Source organism: Bacillus rossius, chromosome 5 (genome assembly GCF_032445375.1).
Source record: "Bacillus rossius redtenbacheri isolate Brsri chromosome 5, Brsri_v3, whole genome shotgun sequence".
Classification (NCBI taxonomy): Eukaryota; Metazoa; Arthropoda; class Insecta; order Phasmatodea; family Bacillidae; genus Bacillus; species Bacillus rossius.
This window is the reverse complement of record NC_086333.1, coordinates 75,582,291-75,600,204: the sequence shown is the minus strand read 5'-3', so window position 1 is coordinate 75,600,204 and position 17,914 is coordinate 75,582,291. Positions and strand designations below refer to the sequence as shown.

Genomic DNA, 17,914 nt, shown 5'->3' with positions numbered 1-17,914 from the left:
GATTTAAAAAAATGGGGATGTATACTGATTCCAATAAAATAAACCTAAATTCTGTATGTTGCTCTGTTTTTTTTAATAGCCCTTCTAAACCGATACACACCTTTAGCCCCATCCTGTACATCTACTCCACGTCGATGGTTCGACGACTTTGCTCTTGACGATCCTGAGCCAATTAAAAACAAGGAGCAGAAGTTGTTACCCAATCCCGTGCAACCCGCTAAAGATGTGACATTAATATCGTCCAATGAACACTCTAAAATGGCTTGATTATGTACAGTTAAGTTGAACCTGGCCTGCTGGAGTGACATGAATCTGTGACATAATCGTGGCTCTAGTCATTGCAGTCAGGAATCTGTCTTGGGGAAAAATTATTTTTGGTTTTAACTTCACCTTTAGGTTCACGTTTGATTTTAATTAGCGAAGTCAAGGCACTCCGCCTTGTCTTACACTTAACCACATAAATATTTATAAAGTTTGCACGTGCAATGTAAGCATAATAAAAACTATAGACATGAAAAATGAAATTGACTTATAAATAAAATCAAATACAAAATAAATAAAAACAAATCACTGTCATTGGTACATAAGATAAACGTGATTGACCTATCGTTAAGGTATTTAAAGTGGATATATATTTTAAAAAAATCTAATTAAAGATATAATTTTATCGGTATTAAAATTTTGTAACAGAATTTTTTATAAAAAATAACCAAGACATAAACAATTCTAAAAATACAAATACTTTTACTTATGATAATTCATGCACATTCAAGCAATTCTTCGCACATGCAGTAACACTTTGCTGATGGATACCACAGCTAAACCTGAGCATCGGAGTTTAGCTAGTACCTGAATAATGTTTTCTTAAATACCGAAAGGGAATTTTGAAGTCTGATTGACTCAGGTAGTTCATTCCAGGCAGGTGTAGTAGTCACCAGAAAAGAGTTAGAGCATGCAGCTGTCTTTTGTTGGGGGCTGATCAAAGAACAATTTCTCTGGGAATGTGTGCCTATAACAAGACGTGAACCGAGGTACTGATACTTGTCAGCAACTACAAAAGCAAAGCGCACCCTTATTCTGGGAAATTGTTTTTGGACTGGGTAAGGGATTCCTGCTACAACTATAAAAATGTTAACCTAGGCACAGATGAACTTACACCTGTTTCATCTGAGAACATATTAATTTAATTTTTCATAACTAATAAATGTCCGCAAATAACAAATAGTTTTAGCCTTTTACACTGTCCAAAAAAATACACGTTGTAGACGAAACTTGCATAACTCTTAAATGCTGTTCGTAATAGACGCGTTTAATAAATCCCGAGAGGTCTGTAATTCTGTATTGTTTGTTAAGTTCATATAGTAATTTTCGTAATGTATATATCCTAAAATTTTAGAAATGACTATTTCCCAAATTTTTCGTATTGACTAAATCCTAAAATTAGTAAGAGAAATTATATCATATATAATATGGTTTTTTAGTGATAGAAATTTTAAGACAAATGATATCAAGCACCCCATTACAAATTTTATGTTCATATTGTTTTTAAGTTCATGGCGCGTTGAGACCTGGAGGTCTGTACTTCGCCAGGCAGTCACCTTCAGGGACCCGCCTCGTCAGGTGTGTATGAGTATTAGCTTTGAATATATATACTGTATAGAAGTCGCCAGCCCAGGTTAAAATTTCTAATACGGTTTTGAGGTAGTTGGTTAATTCACCGCCGCAATCGCCACCATCTCTAGGGCATCGACTTGTGGTGGTCCCTAGCGGACAAGAATCGAACTCTTCAAACACCCCTTCCCCCTCCCGTTGAACGACCTCGAGCTGCAGTGAATGATAGGTGGGGGGTGCGGGGAATGACAGCGGGCGACAGCGCTGCGCTCTAACGTGTAAATAACAACTAAGACGATACAGGGCGTTACGGCAGCGCACTGCAGCGGTGAAGTTCCCAAGCTGCTCTCATACGCTTCTGAAAAACGTAGAGTAAATCCTATCCACTCGCGACTTCTATACAGTATATATATTCAAAGGTATTAGTGAGGCGGGATGATAAGTGCGACGCTCGCTGGTGCTTCTAGCGCGGTGTCTCCTCTGGACTGGCGCGCAGTCTTCTCGTCGTCACAGGATAACTGTGAAATCTGAGCGGTGACCGTAACATTATATGGCCGAGAAATAAAGATAAAGGTGTAATGCAAGTCCCTTAAGTGCTTTCAAGAATCTGTACCGGTTGTTTTACGCCTAAAAATTACTCGGAAAACATGCGTTTTAGCCATTTAAACTCTTCTAAAAATACAGTTTAAAAACTTAATCCAAAATCAAAAGTACTTTTCGGCCCTCAGCGAACTCTTAAATGTTTTTCGTAAGCGGACCCCACTCGGATATCTTGAGTAGTTATCAAATTGCGTTGTTTTTCCTGAAGCTCTGCACACCGCGTGTGTGCCCGGGTAGGCGGGGCCCTTAAGTCTGCAAGTACCCGACAGGCTGACAACAAAACTGCTACCCGATGCTGCAGATGAGCTTCTGGTCGACCCGACACTGGCATATGTGTCGAGAATATGGTCTGCCGGTTGGTGGGCTAGGACAATGCGTGCGCCTACGAAATGACTTGTGACTAGAGACCTGCAAAATTCGCGGATTCAATGACCTCCAGGATAGACTCTACTACACTCTACACACTCGGGAAAATGCCACCTGTTCATTGGCTGCTGACTTGTGAGTCGTCTCGACCGAGTGTCTGTGATTCGACACTTCTTTGAGCGAGGGTCTCTAATTAGCCCTCAGTCCTCCAGATTAACAGTGAAACAGTGGTAGAAGCGGCGCTAAGGTACAATTATTTGAATTGTAGCATATCGAGAAATGAATCCGCGAATATTGCAGGTCCCTACTTGTGATATTCACGGCAGTAAATCATCATATCCTTGCAAAGAGACCTCAAAGTGCTTGAACTTGTAGTCCAGGTCCAAAGCGTCCACCGACAAGGTCTTGTTGAGGTAGCTCAAGCACACCACAGTGTTGAGTTCCAGATCGCGTATGTTCACCCTGGAACCACACAAAAAAACATAGTCTTATCACGTGCTGTAGATGTCCGTTGTTTAGAATTGTTTCCTACAACAATTACGTTATTAAAAAAAAGGAGATGTTGTAAAATATTCATTACGTTATTTAGCTACAGGACAAATAACACTGTTAAAATTATTTTCTAAAATAAATATATTATTAAAAAAAAGCTAAAAATTGTTCATAACATTATTTAGCTCCCTCCGTGGGGGAGGGGGATGTCGAACGGGCACATTTCGCACCATAACCCGATCTTTTGGTTCGAAAACACTCCAAACCGAAAAAAGCATTGATTTTTAAAATTTTCAATATTTTGGTGTATTTTTAAAAACCTCTCTCCCCCTAGAGGCACAGTCAGTCAACTAGACTACCTGAAAGTTGAAAACACTGTAGAATCGTCTTTGTTTCGTGATTGGGTGAGTTTATTCCAGGTACATGTCTACAGTTACAACACCAATCACAGTAACTCAGTGCGGGACTCGGTCAAATATGGCAACGACTTCTCTCACAGACGGCCACCAATCACAAGGAAGAAACCTTGTTGAAGTCTAATAGGTGATTTTTTTTTTGCGAAAGATTCCTGGCCTTACTAATAACTAGGAGCAGACACTTTTCGCGAAAAAAAAATCTGAACGCCTATTAGACTGCAACAAGGCATACCCACACCATTGGTTTCTTCCTTGTGATTGGCGGCCGTCTGCGAGAGAGTTACTGCATTATTTGACCGAGCCACTCAGGACGCGTTTGCTTCCGCACTGAACCACTGTGATCGGTGTTAGTAACAATCGACATGTAGCTGGGAGAAACTCAACCAATCACGAAACACAGACGATGGTACAGTGTGTAAACTTTCAATGAGTCTCAAGATCTTTTCGCGAAATATGCATGGCGCTACTAATAACCAATATACTTTTTTGCATTGCGGCATTAATTGATTAGAGCTTAACTTTTATTGCTACGGCACAGACCTGTTTTTGACAGCCTGCAATAATCTTGAATTAGGTTTTCCGAGTTAGTCTCCCAGGGTGATCGAGTTGTCATGTCATTCACCTGGCATCAATGCGCACCTGGTTCGATTCCCGGCCGGGTCTAACACGGATCTACAGCAAGTGGGACACGTGGCGGACGTTTCCGTGGGGCGGTGGATTTATTCGCGGCACTCCCGTGTTTTCCCACCACCCATTAATTCCGCCAAAATTCCCGATATGAACGTCATCACCAGGTGGCATGCAATTTTTTTTCGCGTAAAGATATCGATACTAGCCTAAAGTGTTAACACACTGTAGCATCGTCTGATTATCGTGATTGGTTGGGTTTCCTTCAGGCGCGCGAGTGCGTGATCCAAGCATCCCAAGCGGCCTGGACAAATAAGGCAATGGCTTCTCTTGAAATGACCGCCAATCACTGGGGAAATAACTTGAGGACCGAAAAAATTTCTCGTTTTCAGTGACCTCCGGGATAGACTCTACAGTCCTATGCATACTCGGGCAAATGTGTCCTGTCCATTGGCTGTCGACTGGTGAGGCGTCTCAACTTGCTAGCCCGATTTTCAATGATTCTTTAGTTGCTAGTTTCTGAACGGCCAGGAGTATTCCATATGTACCTACTGTAGATATGCCAATCGGCTTAGAGTTATGTACGCATTTGAATTTTATCCTATCGTGAAATTAATCATATAATTTTTGTTTCATCATCTCAAATGACCTCGATGTACCTTTGCCATTTGTAATCTTCGTGTAAGAATGACTGGAGCCAATCATAGCAGGCTGGTGATTTAGAGACTATTAAGTTCGATTGCATGCTTAGGCAAAATGTCACATGCCACTCAGCAGCCAGTTTGGGTGTCGTCTTTGATTGGGGATGTCTGTTGTGAGACACTTCAGGTGTCTCATGTGATTATGTTTAGTGTTTATTATGTTTAATTATAATTTTAACGTAATTTTTTCATATTTATTTTTTTATACGTCTTTACTAGTTTTAGTTAATATTTAATCTAGTACTGTGGTTTACCGTGCGGCCATTGACCCCTGCTGAATGGACTTGTCCACGCATGAGAGAGGGGGAAATTAGCGGAGGGAGGTGGATGACGTCACGGGAGTGTGACGTATGCGGCGAGCGGACAGTTTGGACTCTAGGCAGTCGCCGTCTAGTCGAAGAAGCTTGCGGATGTTGACCGACGGCGGGTCGAGTTGTGAATATGAGATCCCAGGGTAACTCCGTGCACGGGAGTTGGGACGCGACCCTCACTTCGGTATGAACGGTTAACCATGGACACTGCTACGCGGAGTTATCGTTGCCGCGGCCCGCATCAGCTGCATTATATTTTTTATAATTTGGAATGTACGGCAACGTATTTCGCATCAACGATTTTAAACTTTTTCGCAAGTCGCGAGTGTTAATCCACCACGCCCCGAAGTGCATCCACCGGCGCCATTTGACTGTGCAACAGGTGTCGTCTACGGCCAGTCTACAGCCCGGGTACCCGAGGCGCTACAGTTTGGTAAATTTCTACGGCACGGCGAGCACCAATGTAAGTAAAACTTTAATTTTATTAATGGTGGAAGAAGAGGTTGTTTTGGGACGGTAGCCAAGATTTCGTGTGGACTCTCCCCCCCCCCCCCCCTCCCTCGCGCGGCGATGAAGGACAGACTTAGACTTATGCGATGGCAAGGTTTTTGTGCCGCAGGTAACGTGTTCGCTACGGCCGGGCGTCACGTATAGCATTTGTAAATTTTATGTCTTTTTTATATATTTTATTCCACTTGTCTGTAGTTCATGTATTCTAATTTATCGGGAATAAATTTAAATGTTTGCATATAATGTAATTGGTTTGAACGCTGCAATAACCTACTGCATACCCAATAAAACTTCTAATTTAGTTTTGCGTCTCTACCGCGTTTACTCAACTAGCTTTGTCGAAGTCAAGGTTAGCGGGGTTGAAAAACAATGCTTGTAACTGGCGGTGCAGGTAGAGATGGACGTGGGCTGTTTGCCCCCGCACGGGGTAATTTTTTACACCCCACAGTTGATTATTTATTTATTTTTTATATATATATTCGTCTTGTTTTTACATACGGCGAAAGTTAAGGCGTGGGCACGCCTTTTCTTACATTTAACCACATATTTTTTTTGAATATATATGCTTTTACAAATATAAATATACATATAATCGAAAAACAAAGAAATAATCACTTATAAAAATACTTAAGAAAATAGCTCATATCGAAACTACGGTTAGAAATTTATAATTTATTAAATTTTTCTGTGTGTGCTCTTAAATGGTGGTCTGGTTTCTTATGTAGAAAATATACACAATTTCAATATAAAATTTTAAAAAAATAGATAAACAAGAATAAAAACTATAATTTACAAAAAATAAAATTATATAAACTACACCGTATTATTTAAAAAAAACTAAAAACCATACATTATTTAAATATACATTTTAAGCTAATTAACTTATATGATATGTAAATGCCAACCATACACAAACACACACACACTCGCACATTAAGTTACTAAAAAAATAATGTATCACTTTCACAACCCATTTCAAGTTACAACAAATGTTTTAAGTATTTTAAAACAGAATTTCTGCAAGCTGATAGCGAAATTGACTGTTGTTTCTCAGTTTCTCATTGGCTTAAAGCCGTCAACATCAAGTGAGGCCTCAATCGCAGTGGCATCACAACGTAAGCGTATTATAATATTAAACTATCGCAAAATTTTCCGATCTCTATTTTCCATTAGTAAGAGGGACCTACAAAATCCACGTAAATTTCATTTGCTTGTATATCTTAATGATAATTGTCATACAATAACGGGTTATTTATCACGCTCTTGAAGACTAAGAGTCCAGGACAAATTCCTAAAAAAAAAAAAAAAAAAAAATGAAACAAATCTAATAAAATCACGTGCGACCTATAAAACCGGAGAAATAAAGCAGCAGCCACCGAGTAAGTAGACATACAACTGATGATGTACACGTGGTTACTAATCTCAACGAGACTACATGAAGAAAGTGCGAAATCTGCCGTCAGTAGAGACGTGGAAAATGTGATCTTACGTAACGAAAAGATAAATCGGAATATGTACTTGTACGTGTTTAAGGTCAGTTTTCCAAGTCGTTCGGTTAAGGTAGCGAAAAAGCACTGCCTTGTTGGAACACAACCTAAACCTAACTTGCGGGCCATATTCCAGAACGTACCAAACGGAATCACAGTAAGGAATCAAATAGGCATCAGTTTTAATGCACGGTGCTCTGCGTTTCAAATGGTTTAAACGTATTCTAGCGGACGTTTCGCAACCATCGCTTCCAAAAACAAGGGACAATCCGTGGCCTATACGGTTAGGGTACAGGTGTAGCATATTCAAAACTTAATCCTTCCTTATTTTGGTGTCTTGGAATACCGGCCTAAGACATCTTGAACCGGTTCGCAGTTGTTTTGACTCGCCACGAGGCAATCAGGACCAATGAAAAACCAGCAGAGACCTGTACTGACCAATTACATTCAATTCGTCCAAGACGACAACGAGTCCTCTCTAAGACAGCAGCCAATGATCAGACGAATAAAACACGAGAAAACACGGTATCATTAAGTCTATCCTGGAGTTCATGGAACCCGGGATTTTTCCTTTGTTACAACCATCAGTACGGTGGCTAGCAAACATAAGATAAAAAAAATTATCTGGCTGTTAATGGTTTGCGGAAAAATTTCCCTGGTTATCGATATTAGTTAGTAGGCAATAACTACCAAATTCAAATTGAAGATCGTGACTCGTTCGCATACCACACTTCACTACTGCAACAGCTAGTTATCTATTATTACATCGCACTATAGTCTATAGCACTGGACTCAATGCGAGTGAATGAAGTGATGATATATACTCACGAGCAGAAACGTATGGGAGGAAAACTTAGATACGGGCGGAAAAGAGGAAGAAATGACGTGTACGTATAAGTCTCTGCTCTAACTATAGAGCGTCTCATCCTTAAATTGCAGTGTGCATTTAAATGGGTTTTACTCTCTCTTTCCAAAGCACGATTTCTGTTGTTAGTGCTGTCCTTTTTCGGTGTGCTGTGTTGCCATAAATACACCATTGTGCAAAAAAGTTCAAGAAATTACTTTGTAATGCAATAAAATAAAATAAAAACATGTATCTAAAACATTTTTTTGTAAAGAAAGATTTGGAGTAAGAGTTTCGGAAGCAAAATTTTCTTTTGTGCTTCGGGTACTTGATCTGATAATACACATTATTTATTTTTAAGGAGTGATAGTTAAAATACGGCATCTTTTTTTTTTTTTTTTTGCTCTTATGAGCTCAGCAGATAATTGTATGGACCGACTGCTACAAGGACCGACTGCTAAAAATAGTTTCTCCTGCGGAAAAACATAATTAGTGTAAACAGTGAATTATTTTGGTATCAGAATGTTTATAACTGTAACAATACTGCCAAAACACACAATTTATAGTCTTAAGGGAAAAAAAACCAACAAGTAGTAAAATTTAAAAAAAAATATTTTAAAACATTATAATGTATCATATTTGTAATGTTAACAAGCCTGGTAGTTAAGTCTGAAAACTATGGTCGCCATTTTCTCTGTACTGTAATCTAAGCGTGAGAAAGAAATCAGTAACCTCATCATTAACAAAATTTCCCCCGGGTACTCGATAAATTCCCTGAGTTTCCCCCCGTCGCTGGCCGCCCCTCGTCCAAGGACCGCGCACCTGAAGGGACCCTCGCCGAAGACGGGCAGGAACTCGGCGAAGGTGCCCTTGACGGAGTAGGAGCCGTCCACGTCGATCTCCGGGAAGGACAGCCCCAGGTCGGCGGTGCTGTCGGCCCAGTTGACGGCGAGGCGCCTCACGCGGTAGGCCGACAGCCCTCGCACCGTCACATCGCTCAGGTGGCCCTTCATCCTGTCGGCAGGGCGGACCCGCCGGTAAGGGCGCGTTTGGCATCTCCCCGGCTCTCCCCTCCACGCTCACACCACGCACAACAGTCTTCAACTGGAGCCGCGCGGCTCGCTGCTCTCTAAAGGGAAATCCTTGGAAACCCTGTTGCCAAGGATATTTCTTGCAAAACTACAAGGCAGAGCCTTGCAAAATCACACATGGTTAGAGACCTGCAAATTTCGCGGATTCATTGACCTCTAGGATAGACTCCACAGTCCTTTAAATACTAACGGAAATAACACCTGTTCATTGGCTACTGACGCGTGAGATGTCTCAACTAGGCTGTCCGTAATTCGGCACTTTCTTGATTTAGTGTTTCCCATTGGCTCACAGTTCCCCGGATAAAATGTGGGCCAATCGCAGAATCGGTATGAAGGTATAGTTGTTTTGATGCTAGCCTATCGCGAAATGAATCCGCGAATTTTGCATGTCTCTACACATGGTACGAAGCTCGGCCTTGTAGTTTTACAAGTAATATCCTTGGCAACATGGTTTACAAGGATTTTCCTTGTAAAATATACAAAAATTTCTTTCAGTGTGTGGTCGTGGTCGAGTCTAAGGCGAAGACGGTCACCGGCGTTTCGCGGTCGACGTTGCAGTCGCCATCTTCAGGGGTAGAATTCACCTGCCGGGGTGCTGCTTTTAAAAACAGCTGCAGCCAATCGTGGAACACTCCCCCTCTCTCAGGGTGGAGAACTTCCATAGCACCTCAGCTGATGGCGACTGCAACTGCCTTCGACGCGGCAACAACTCCGGGAGCCAAGCCACTCCGGACGCTGGCCTCGAAACCCTGCTGTCTTCACCATCTTCTTCAACACTTGAAGTAGAAGTGAGAACAACTCCCCACCCTCCCTTCCTATCTGGACAGCAAAACTATTTTTTTTGGTTGCACTGTAAAAAAAATTTCTTTTTAAATGGAACATAAATTTTTAATTGTTAACTCACAGATATTAGTAAATTTGTACACTTACGTGGGGAAACAACTGTATCACTACAAAATATTGTTCGCAGTAATACTGGGTTCATATTATTACCGGGGCATTTATGCTTTGTGTTGTCCCAGTACCTCTGAGAGTTAAAAATTATTTCTAAACCGTTCCCTGAATATCTTTCCTGTATCAACTGCGCACAATAATACGGAAAATAAATGAAAATAAAGACAAATTATTGAATATTCAAATTTGTTTTCCATGGGTTACAGAATTATGCTTGAATGAAACATCAATAAAACAATTCAGGACAATTTTGTGTATATTCAATATTATCTTGAAATACTCATTTCGTATAGCCTATGCAAAAATAATCATAGCCATTTGTTGTACAAATTTTTAATACCTTTCTTTAAGTATAACAAACTATATCTTCGCAACTGGTTTCCAAAAGAAATCTTTTGTAAAAGTACAGAATTTTTTTCTGTGTCTAATGCAGTTTGACTTTAATTCCTTGCTTCTATGTGTAGTTATCATCAGGTCCATGTAGATTTCTCGAAAACATCTGAACGCTCAGTATACTGCAATGAGATACGGGCGTGTTTTGCAAGACCTTTTTGGCCACGCCTATCAGGACGAATTCGCTTCCGTACAAAGTTATTACGATTCGTGTGCCGACTGTAGACTTGCTTCTGAACGAAATTCGACCAATGATGAAACGCAGACGATCCCTACAATGTAACACACAGTCTTGAAAAATTTTTATGCGAAAAATACATGGACCCAGTCCTCATGTTAGATGAACACTACTCACAACATGATTGCATTTGTATAATTATTACCAATGAGTAGGGGGATGCAGATTTCGAGACAAGCTGAAAGTTAAAAAAAACTGTAGCATCGTCTGTGTTTAGTGATTAGGTGAGTTTCTCCCAGATAGTAACAACACCAATCACAGTAGTTCAGTGCGAAAGCAAACGCGTCCTGAATGTCTCGGTCAAATAAGGCAACGACTTATTTCGCATACGGTCGCCAATCACAAGGAAAAAAATCACGGGTTTGGTTATACCTTGTTGCAGTCTATTAAGCGTTCAGATCTTTTCGCGAAAAATGCCTGCCCCTACCAATGAGTTTCGTTCAATCTATAAGGAAAATTCTAGGACAAGTTTAGTTTAATCAGAAGAGATGCTCACTCCATAGACAGTACATAGACAGTACATAGACAGCTCTGTACTAACAACACAGGGGGGAGTGTAAAACGTAACCTAGTGGCAGGAAGTGTGACTATCAAAGTTTAATAGATAAATTGTATCGAAATATATTTAAAAAAAATGGATGTTGGTATGTATGACGTCGATAGACTCAGACACCGTTTTGACCGATCGCCGTGAAAGTTGGCACATCGAAGTGACGCTAGATGGCGCAGCAGCGCATCAACTTCTAAACCGTTCAACTGATCGCCGTGGGTAAAATTCATTTTTATAACAGAACATCATAGGTCTTAGACAAAACAATCAGTAATTGTGTGTCATATAGCGCTATCCAATTTGCTTTAACTCGCGGATAAAATATCACTCTGTGTTCAGCCCGGACAACTTCCAATACTGCAGCTAGTATTATATATTGTATGATCTAGTTTGAAACATATGTAGGTACTTATTTTTAATGAATTTTAGTAATGGAGATTAATTTGTCCCCTATATTTGTGTACAACGATAAAAGAAAATTACTAACAGAAAATCACGTTATTAACAAGCTTTTATTAGCTTCGCCTGTATGTATCCATGTAACGGAATCTTTTGAACGTGATATTCACCCCATTCAAAACCTCGGATTGGTTTGAAACTTTGCACACTTATCGAGGGCCGATGACAATGCAATAATTTAAATATTTTGTCCCGTTATCCTTACCAGGATCTTCAGGATTAGCGATTTTTTTTTTAAATTCCGATATCCGGTAGTGTCTTTGTGCCAAGTAACGAGGCGCGTGCTAAGACATGCGCATGGCTTAATTTCTGAGACTAGCATAGCCTATATGACTACTGGCAGGATCCATTAGGGAGTTTTGTTATATTAAAAAAAGGGGGGTTGTCTGTAAAGTCGGTTTACGGACGATAATTTTACGTGATAACGTCATAACAAAACTTTGATGAAAAATTGCATACTTTTTTAATTTTCAAAATATAATTTACAGTTTTTTGCAAATTTAATTTAAATAATTTGTTTAAATATAATCACGAACAATTAGTTAAAAAGCCCGCCTTAACCTGTTTGATATTATAGAAGAATTTCTCGCACGGGGGTTGGCCGGGGGTCGTTACCACAACGCCGAACGTACAATAACACCGAATACCATGACGCCGAATTCCAAATTGACCGCAACGCCGACAGCTAGAAAACTGCTGTGTACCACAACGCCCGAAATACAGTAAGGCCAAAAAATGTTGCTGCGGGTAAGGGGGGGGGGGGGGGCAGGAGCAAAATAAAAAACAACTGAATGAATTTGTGTGCTAACCTTAGCTAACCTAACCTTTGTGGCAGTCCTGCAATGACATTTTTTCGGGGTTAATGTATTTCGGCGTTGTGGTACACAGTAGTTTTCCAGCTGTCGGCGTTGTGGTCAATTTGGCATTTCGGCGTTATTGTATGTTCGGCGTTGTGGTATTTCGGCGTTGTGGTGCGTCCCCGTTGGCCGGTTATTGCACCCTCGGCTCAGGCGGAACGTGACAATTTTTTCGTGCGTGCAGCCGGCGTTCGTCGATTTATAAGACGTTATCACGTCAAAAAAATGTATGTTTCTAGTTGTAAAGAACAGTGCTGAGTGGAGTAGGGGGCCGGAGGTGATGCATAAGCTGAGATGGGTAGCCTCAGTCTCTTTGCATAGCCAAAAGCTCTAACGCTCTTCCTGATTGCGTATGCGGCGTATCCGCATCCATGCCCATGGGGGCCCCAGGGCGGCAGGGCCTCACGGCTAAGAGCGCTGGGGCAAGAAAGAAAAGGGGGGAAACCCTATTTGTGACATTGTAAAGAACAGTGCCGTGATTGTGTGTCGGTGGAGACAGGGTTGACGAGGCTCACTCGGACACGCCGGGCAGGCGGTGAGAGGCGTCCACGCGCCGCAGCAGGCAGGGGTCGAGCGCCGGCAGCCCCAGCAGGGGGTGCGCGCGTCTCAGCAGCCCCCGGGAGCCGTCCAGCCCGCGCGCCAGCACCGCGTCCGGCACCCGCGCCGCCGCCGCAGCTGCCGTCCGCACCGCCGCGCCTGCCACCCCAGGCACTGGTCCTTCTGTCCGTCCGTCCTTCCCTCCTGTCCGTCCGTCCTTCCGTCCTGTCCGTCCTTCTGTCCTGTCCGTCCGTCCTTCTGTCCTGGCCGTCCACACCGCCACGCCTGCGAGACCGGGCACGCGTCGCTGCCGGTACTGGTCGTTCTGTCCGTCTGTCCTTCTGTCCTGTCCGTTCGCTCGTCTGTCCGTCCGTCCACACGGCCACGCCTGCGCGACCGGGCACACGTCACTGGTCCTACTGTCTGTCCGTCCGTCCGAACCAGAATGAGGCGGAAGGGAACGAGAAAGCGGGAGAAGGAGAGAGGCTGTGGATACAGCAAGAAGGTCAAGGCAGAGTTCTACGGACAAGACAAGCAGGCGAAGAACCGAGACACCCGACTGGCGGTGGGATCAGTGCCCTCGTATATGGTTGTGCTGGGCACAGGCAACCGTCCCAGCCCAGTGGCATACGAGAGATACCACGAGGCTTGCAAGGTTTGAGTTTTTTAAACAACCGCCGTCGTGCAGATTTTATGCGTGGACGCAAGAGGAAAAGGTTTTTAATCGAAATGACAAAGCTACATATACTGGCTGCTGTCATGGCGGTGAAAACATAATGGACGAGTTATTTCCGTTAAAGACCCTCAGAATGGTAACATGAAACATTCAAAATTGGCAAATGGAACATCTAAAGGCCAATCCATTAGATTACCCCAGCAAGAGGGTGCACGAATGGATCTAAAGAAAGAAGAAAAGCGGTGATCCTAGTATAAACTTACGGGTTCAGATCTAGGAGGTGGAGGGGGTGAGGCTTGGCCGGGCTTTTTCCCGAAATAACTTGTCCGTCTGTCCGTCTGTCCGTCCGTCCGCCTCCAGGGACGTACCCAGGAACGAGGTCCGGTCCGGGTAAGGAAGTAAGTAGTTCGTTCATTCACACAGAGTACATACATAACATGGCGCCTAGCATGTGGGGCTACCCTTAAAAAAACGTGAACCATTACATGCTCCAGCCATATCGGCTCTTTAAGACAGCGAGACCCTGTTTAAAAGAAGGGAAAAAAGACGATAAATATGTTACTTATCAGGAAAAAAAATTTAAAAACCATCTTGATTTTCTAGAACATAATTATTATCCTATCCATCCCTCTTTTTTATCTTTGTGTACATTACATCTGTACAACTTACAAACAACAATAAACGAATGTTTTCATCTCGAAAATAAACATAATACATAAACATGTGGGGAAAAAATAAGAATTATTTATGTTCCTTAGAAAAAAAATTATGAAGGTTAATTTAAATGATATAAATAGTGCAGACGTTAAATAAACCACATACTGTTCTGAAACACTGAGAAATTATTAAGTCCTCTGTGGGGATAACGTTTCCTGTAGTCGAACATCGTCCGATGTTTTCAGGGTTAAAGACTCTTGTCTTGAGACAGGTCACAAATTAGAGGATTATTATGTATGAAAGCTTTCCGGGGGGGGGGGGGGGGGTCCGGACCCCTCCCTCCCAGAATTTCAAAGAAAGAAAGAAATATTCAAGACAGAATAACAAAATTGTACCAATCTAACTACATAGAGGTTACATAGATATTATTTGGAAGGATTTTTAAGTGAAACATATTTTATGTGGGGGCTACAATTTTAGAGCGTTACCAAAATTCCTATCGCATGAGGGTAACAGTTAGGCACGTGGTGGGGGAACCGGTAGAGGAGGAGGGTGCGTCAGCGGCGACGCCACTCCACTTGTTTTGTAAGCATTTCTTTCACACACACTTGACATGAGAGTTTCATATATTTAATAACATTAATATACATGTATTTATGACTTTATTTAACGAATTATTCAAATAATTTATTTAAGAACAAAATATTAAAACTAAATAAAAACAGAATATAAAATGTTCCGTTTTTCTTTACTCAAGCTAAATCATTTCTTAAATTTTCATGTGTAAAGTTGGAGTGTTAGAAGCCCACTATTCCCCGGAATTCAGTTATAAAGAAAATTTTATTCTTGAAAAATTATATACTTGTTAAACCAGACCCTCCTTTACTTTTTTCCAAAATTCTGACTACGACCCTGCTACTACATTTTAAAAACAGTATATAGTAATTAAAAACAAATATAATAAAACTTTGAATGTAAGATTAATATCCAAGAAACAATATATGTATTCTACATAAGAAAATATGCTGCCGGAGAAGCTACGTCGACTATTGCAGACCGAAATTATAAATAATTATGAAATGAAACGGCTCTGATAAAAGACTAAAAAAAAAAAAAAACCGGTTTTGGACCTAATTTCCGAAAGAAAAAAAAAACGAATTTTATTTAAAAACATGGCCATCTTGCTACAATTCACTAAACAGTTAATAATATATACTTTTTTTATTGGGTTTGTAAACGTTGTTTTTTTTGCGCCATCCGTCACAGACGGAAGCAACCGTGGTTACACATTTCCGTTCCACGCGACTTCCGCTCTATTCACGGAATTGCCCTCAACAAATGCCGTGTACCGAGAGCTGAGGTGTTTGCACGTGAGAACGGCAGTATCGTCAGGGCGGGTTGTGTTTGGACGACCCCGCGGGCCGGACTTGGAGCAGGGGGGGGGGGGGGGAGATCTCACCGAGGGTCTCCCGGGGGTGCAGCACCATGTCCACGACGCCCCTGAAGATGCCGCCGCTGGTGGCGGACGAAACCCCGGCGAGCAGGAGGACGGCGAGCAGGCGCCGCGCGATGGCCGCCATGTGGCCGCTCACACGTGGAGACCTGGAGCTGGGCTGGCCGCGCGCACCAAGTCTGCTCGCACCTGAGATCTCACTGTCGATCTCAGCCGGTGAAACTTCGCCGAGTATCACACATCTGTTGGCAGTGTTAGTACATATGTAGCTGTATAAACCGCCAAATGTTATCCCGTGACACCTCACCAGCAATTGGCGAGCACAGTTTTCCAACTTATAAATAAATAATGCTTACCAATATAACAATAATTTTAGTTGAATATTCTAGCCACGTAATATTTATTTTATTTACAATTTTTGCCAGTGACTTATAAGCAACAGCATTACATTTATTTTTAAAGGGATCACACCTGAGCATTGCAATATCTCGACAATTTCTTGCCACAGATTTCTAGCCAAAATGGCTTTATACTCCACTCTCATTGGTTGTTGCGTATGCGTCCGTAACAGCAAAAAAAAAAATTATTTCCCTCCTATGTGCACGACCTATCTCCCTTGCACACGACCGTCCAATGCGCTATGGTCAATCAGTAGGTTGGAAAAAATGGCGGCCAAGTCTTGTGCGCTCGACCTAGTGTTGCTGTTACTGTTTTTTTTTTTTTAATTTGGCACTCAGCTTTAGTAATTGTCAGGAGACGGCATACCGTGACACAGTTGAAGTCACTTTTTTTTGCACTCATCATCGCCATATTGTTCGGCCCCGAACACAGCGAAAATGTTGCTTGATAACTTCTGATGATGGTTAGTAAGTGTGAATCAGAATCTTCGCCCTTAAAAACCCGTCACTTTCAAAAGCAAAAAAATTCATTGAAAACTGTTTCCACAATGCAAACACTGAACTTTAGCTTATGTTTTGGACGTCTAAACAATACGGCGCAGCAATGGGCTGAAGGAAATTAAATGCTTCACACGATAAACATGTAACCATGTAGACGGGGCCACCACCCGGATGGAGACATGACCGTTGTTAGACACCCAGAAACTTCACTGGTCCATGTGGCGTCAGACTGAAATTCACAGCCCTAGTTATACTCTACCCAAAATTTTCTGTTGCTCATTTCTTTCTGCAGATAACCTCTTCCCCCCCCCCCCCCCCCCCCCCGGGTTCATTAAAAGGGTTAACTTGACTCTGGCTATCTACAATGTATTTTTTTTTAGTGGAACAGAAATATGAAATGCAAAATTACAAATATTTGTAAATGTGTACTTTTACATGAAAACAACTGTATTACCACAAAATAGTGTTCGCAGAAATACTGTGTTTGGATTCTTACCCGGGTATTTATGCTTATTGTTGTCCCAGTACCTCCAATAGTTAAAAGTTATTTGTAAATTGTTCCCGGAATATCTTTTGGTATTAAGAGCATATTCGATTATAATTTCCAAGGTTTAAATAAATATATATGGTTTCCAAAGGAGTATTTTGTAAATTTACAGAAAATATATTTTTCTGTGTAGTGGTAGTTATGAGATAACTGGCCCACAATCGTAGACGGAAGTGTTGAGAGAATTTTAGTCCAATCTTCAAAGCAATTCAAAAGTAAGCATGTTTGCGATCCATTTCGACACGATAAGAAAGCGCGAAATTTCCGTATCTCTAACTACTGTTAGGGATACTGGGTTCTTTTGGTCGCAAGGTAGACTTTTGTGATTGGATCACAATCTCTTGACACGTCCCTATACGACTGTCAACTACCAGCCAGCAGTGGAGTGGCCGAATCACATTCACCCACACAGAAGAAGGTGGTTTAATTACAGAAAGGAATCAGTCAATGGGAAAGAATATGACTGTGAGATTTATCGACTGAAATTCCGGGCCTCTGACTTTTGGGCGGAAAAGTGAAATTGAAGAATAGAAACATCCATCCGGTTCACGTTGGTGATTGGTAGAGACCTGCAAAATTCGCGGATTCGATGGTCTTCAGGATAGACTGCACATACCGCTGTACACTCGGGCAAAAAA

The 17,914-nt window shown here is 41.7% G+C and overlaps 1 protein-coding gene across 1 annotated transcript in view; it reads right to left on the bottom strand.

Moving 5' to 3' along the window:
- Nucleotides 1–17,914, bottom strand: part of LOC134532029 (uncharacterized) — a 34,884-nt gene that overhangs the window by 4,001 nt on the left and 12,969 nt on the right. The window contains exons 2-5 of the mRNA XM_063368158.1: nt 15,837–16,072; nt 13,023–13,203; nt 8,788–8,979; nt 2,931–3,039 (exon numbers count right to left, since the gene is read on the bottom strand). Of these exons, the coding sequence (XP_063224228.1) occupies nt 2,931–3,039; nt 8,788–8,979; nt 13,023–13,203; nt 15,837–15,957 (603 nt within the window). The 5' untranslated portion in view covers nt 15,958–16,072. The remainder of the gene's footprint in view (nt 1–2,930; nt 3,040–8,787; nt 8,980–13,022; nt 13,204–15,836; nt 16,073–17,914) is intronic.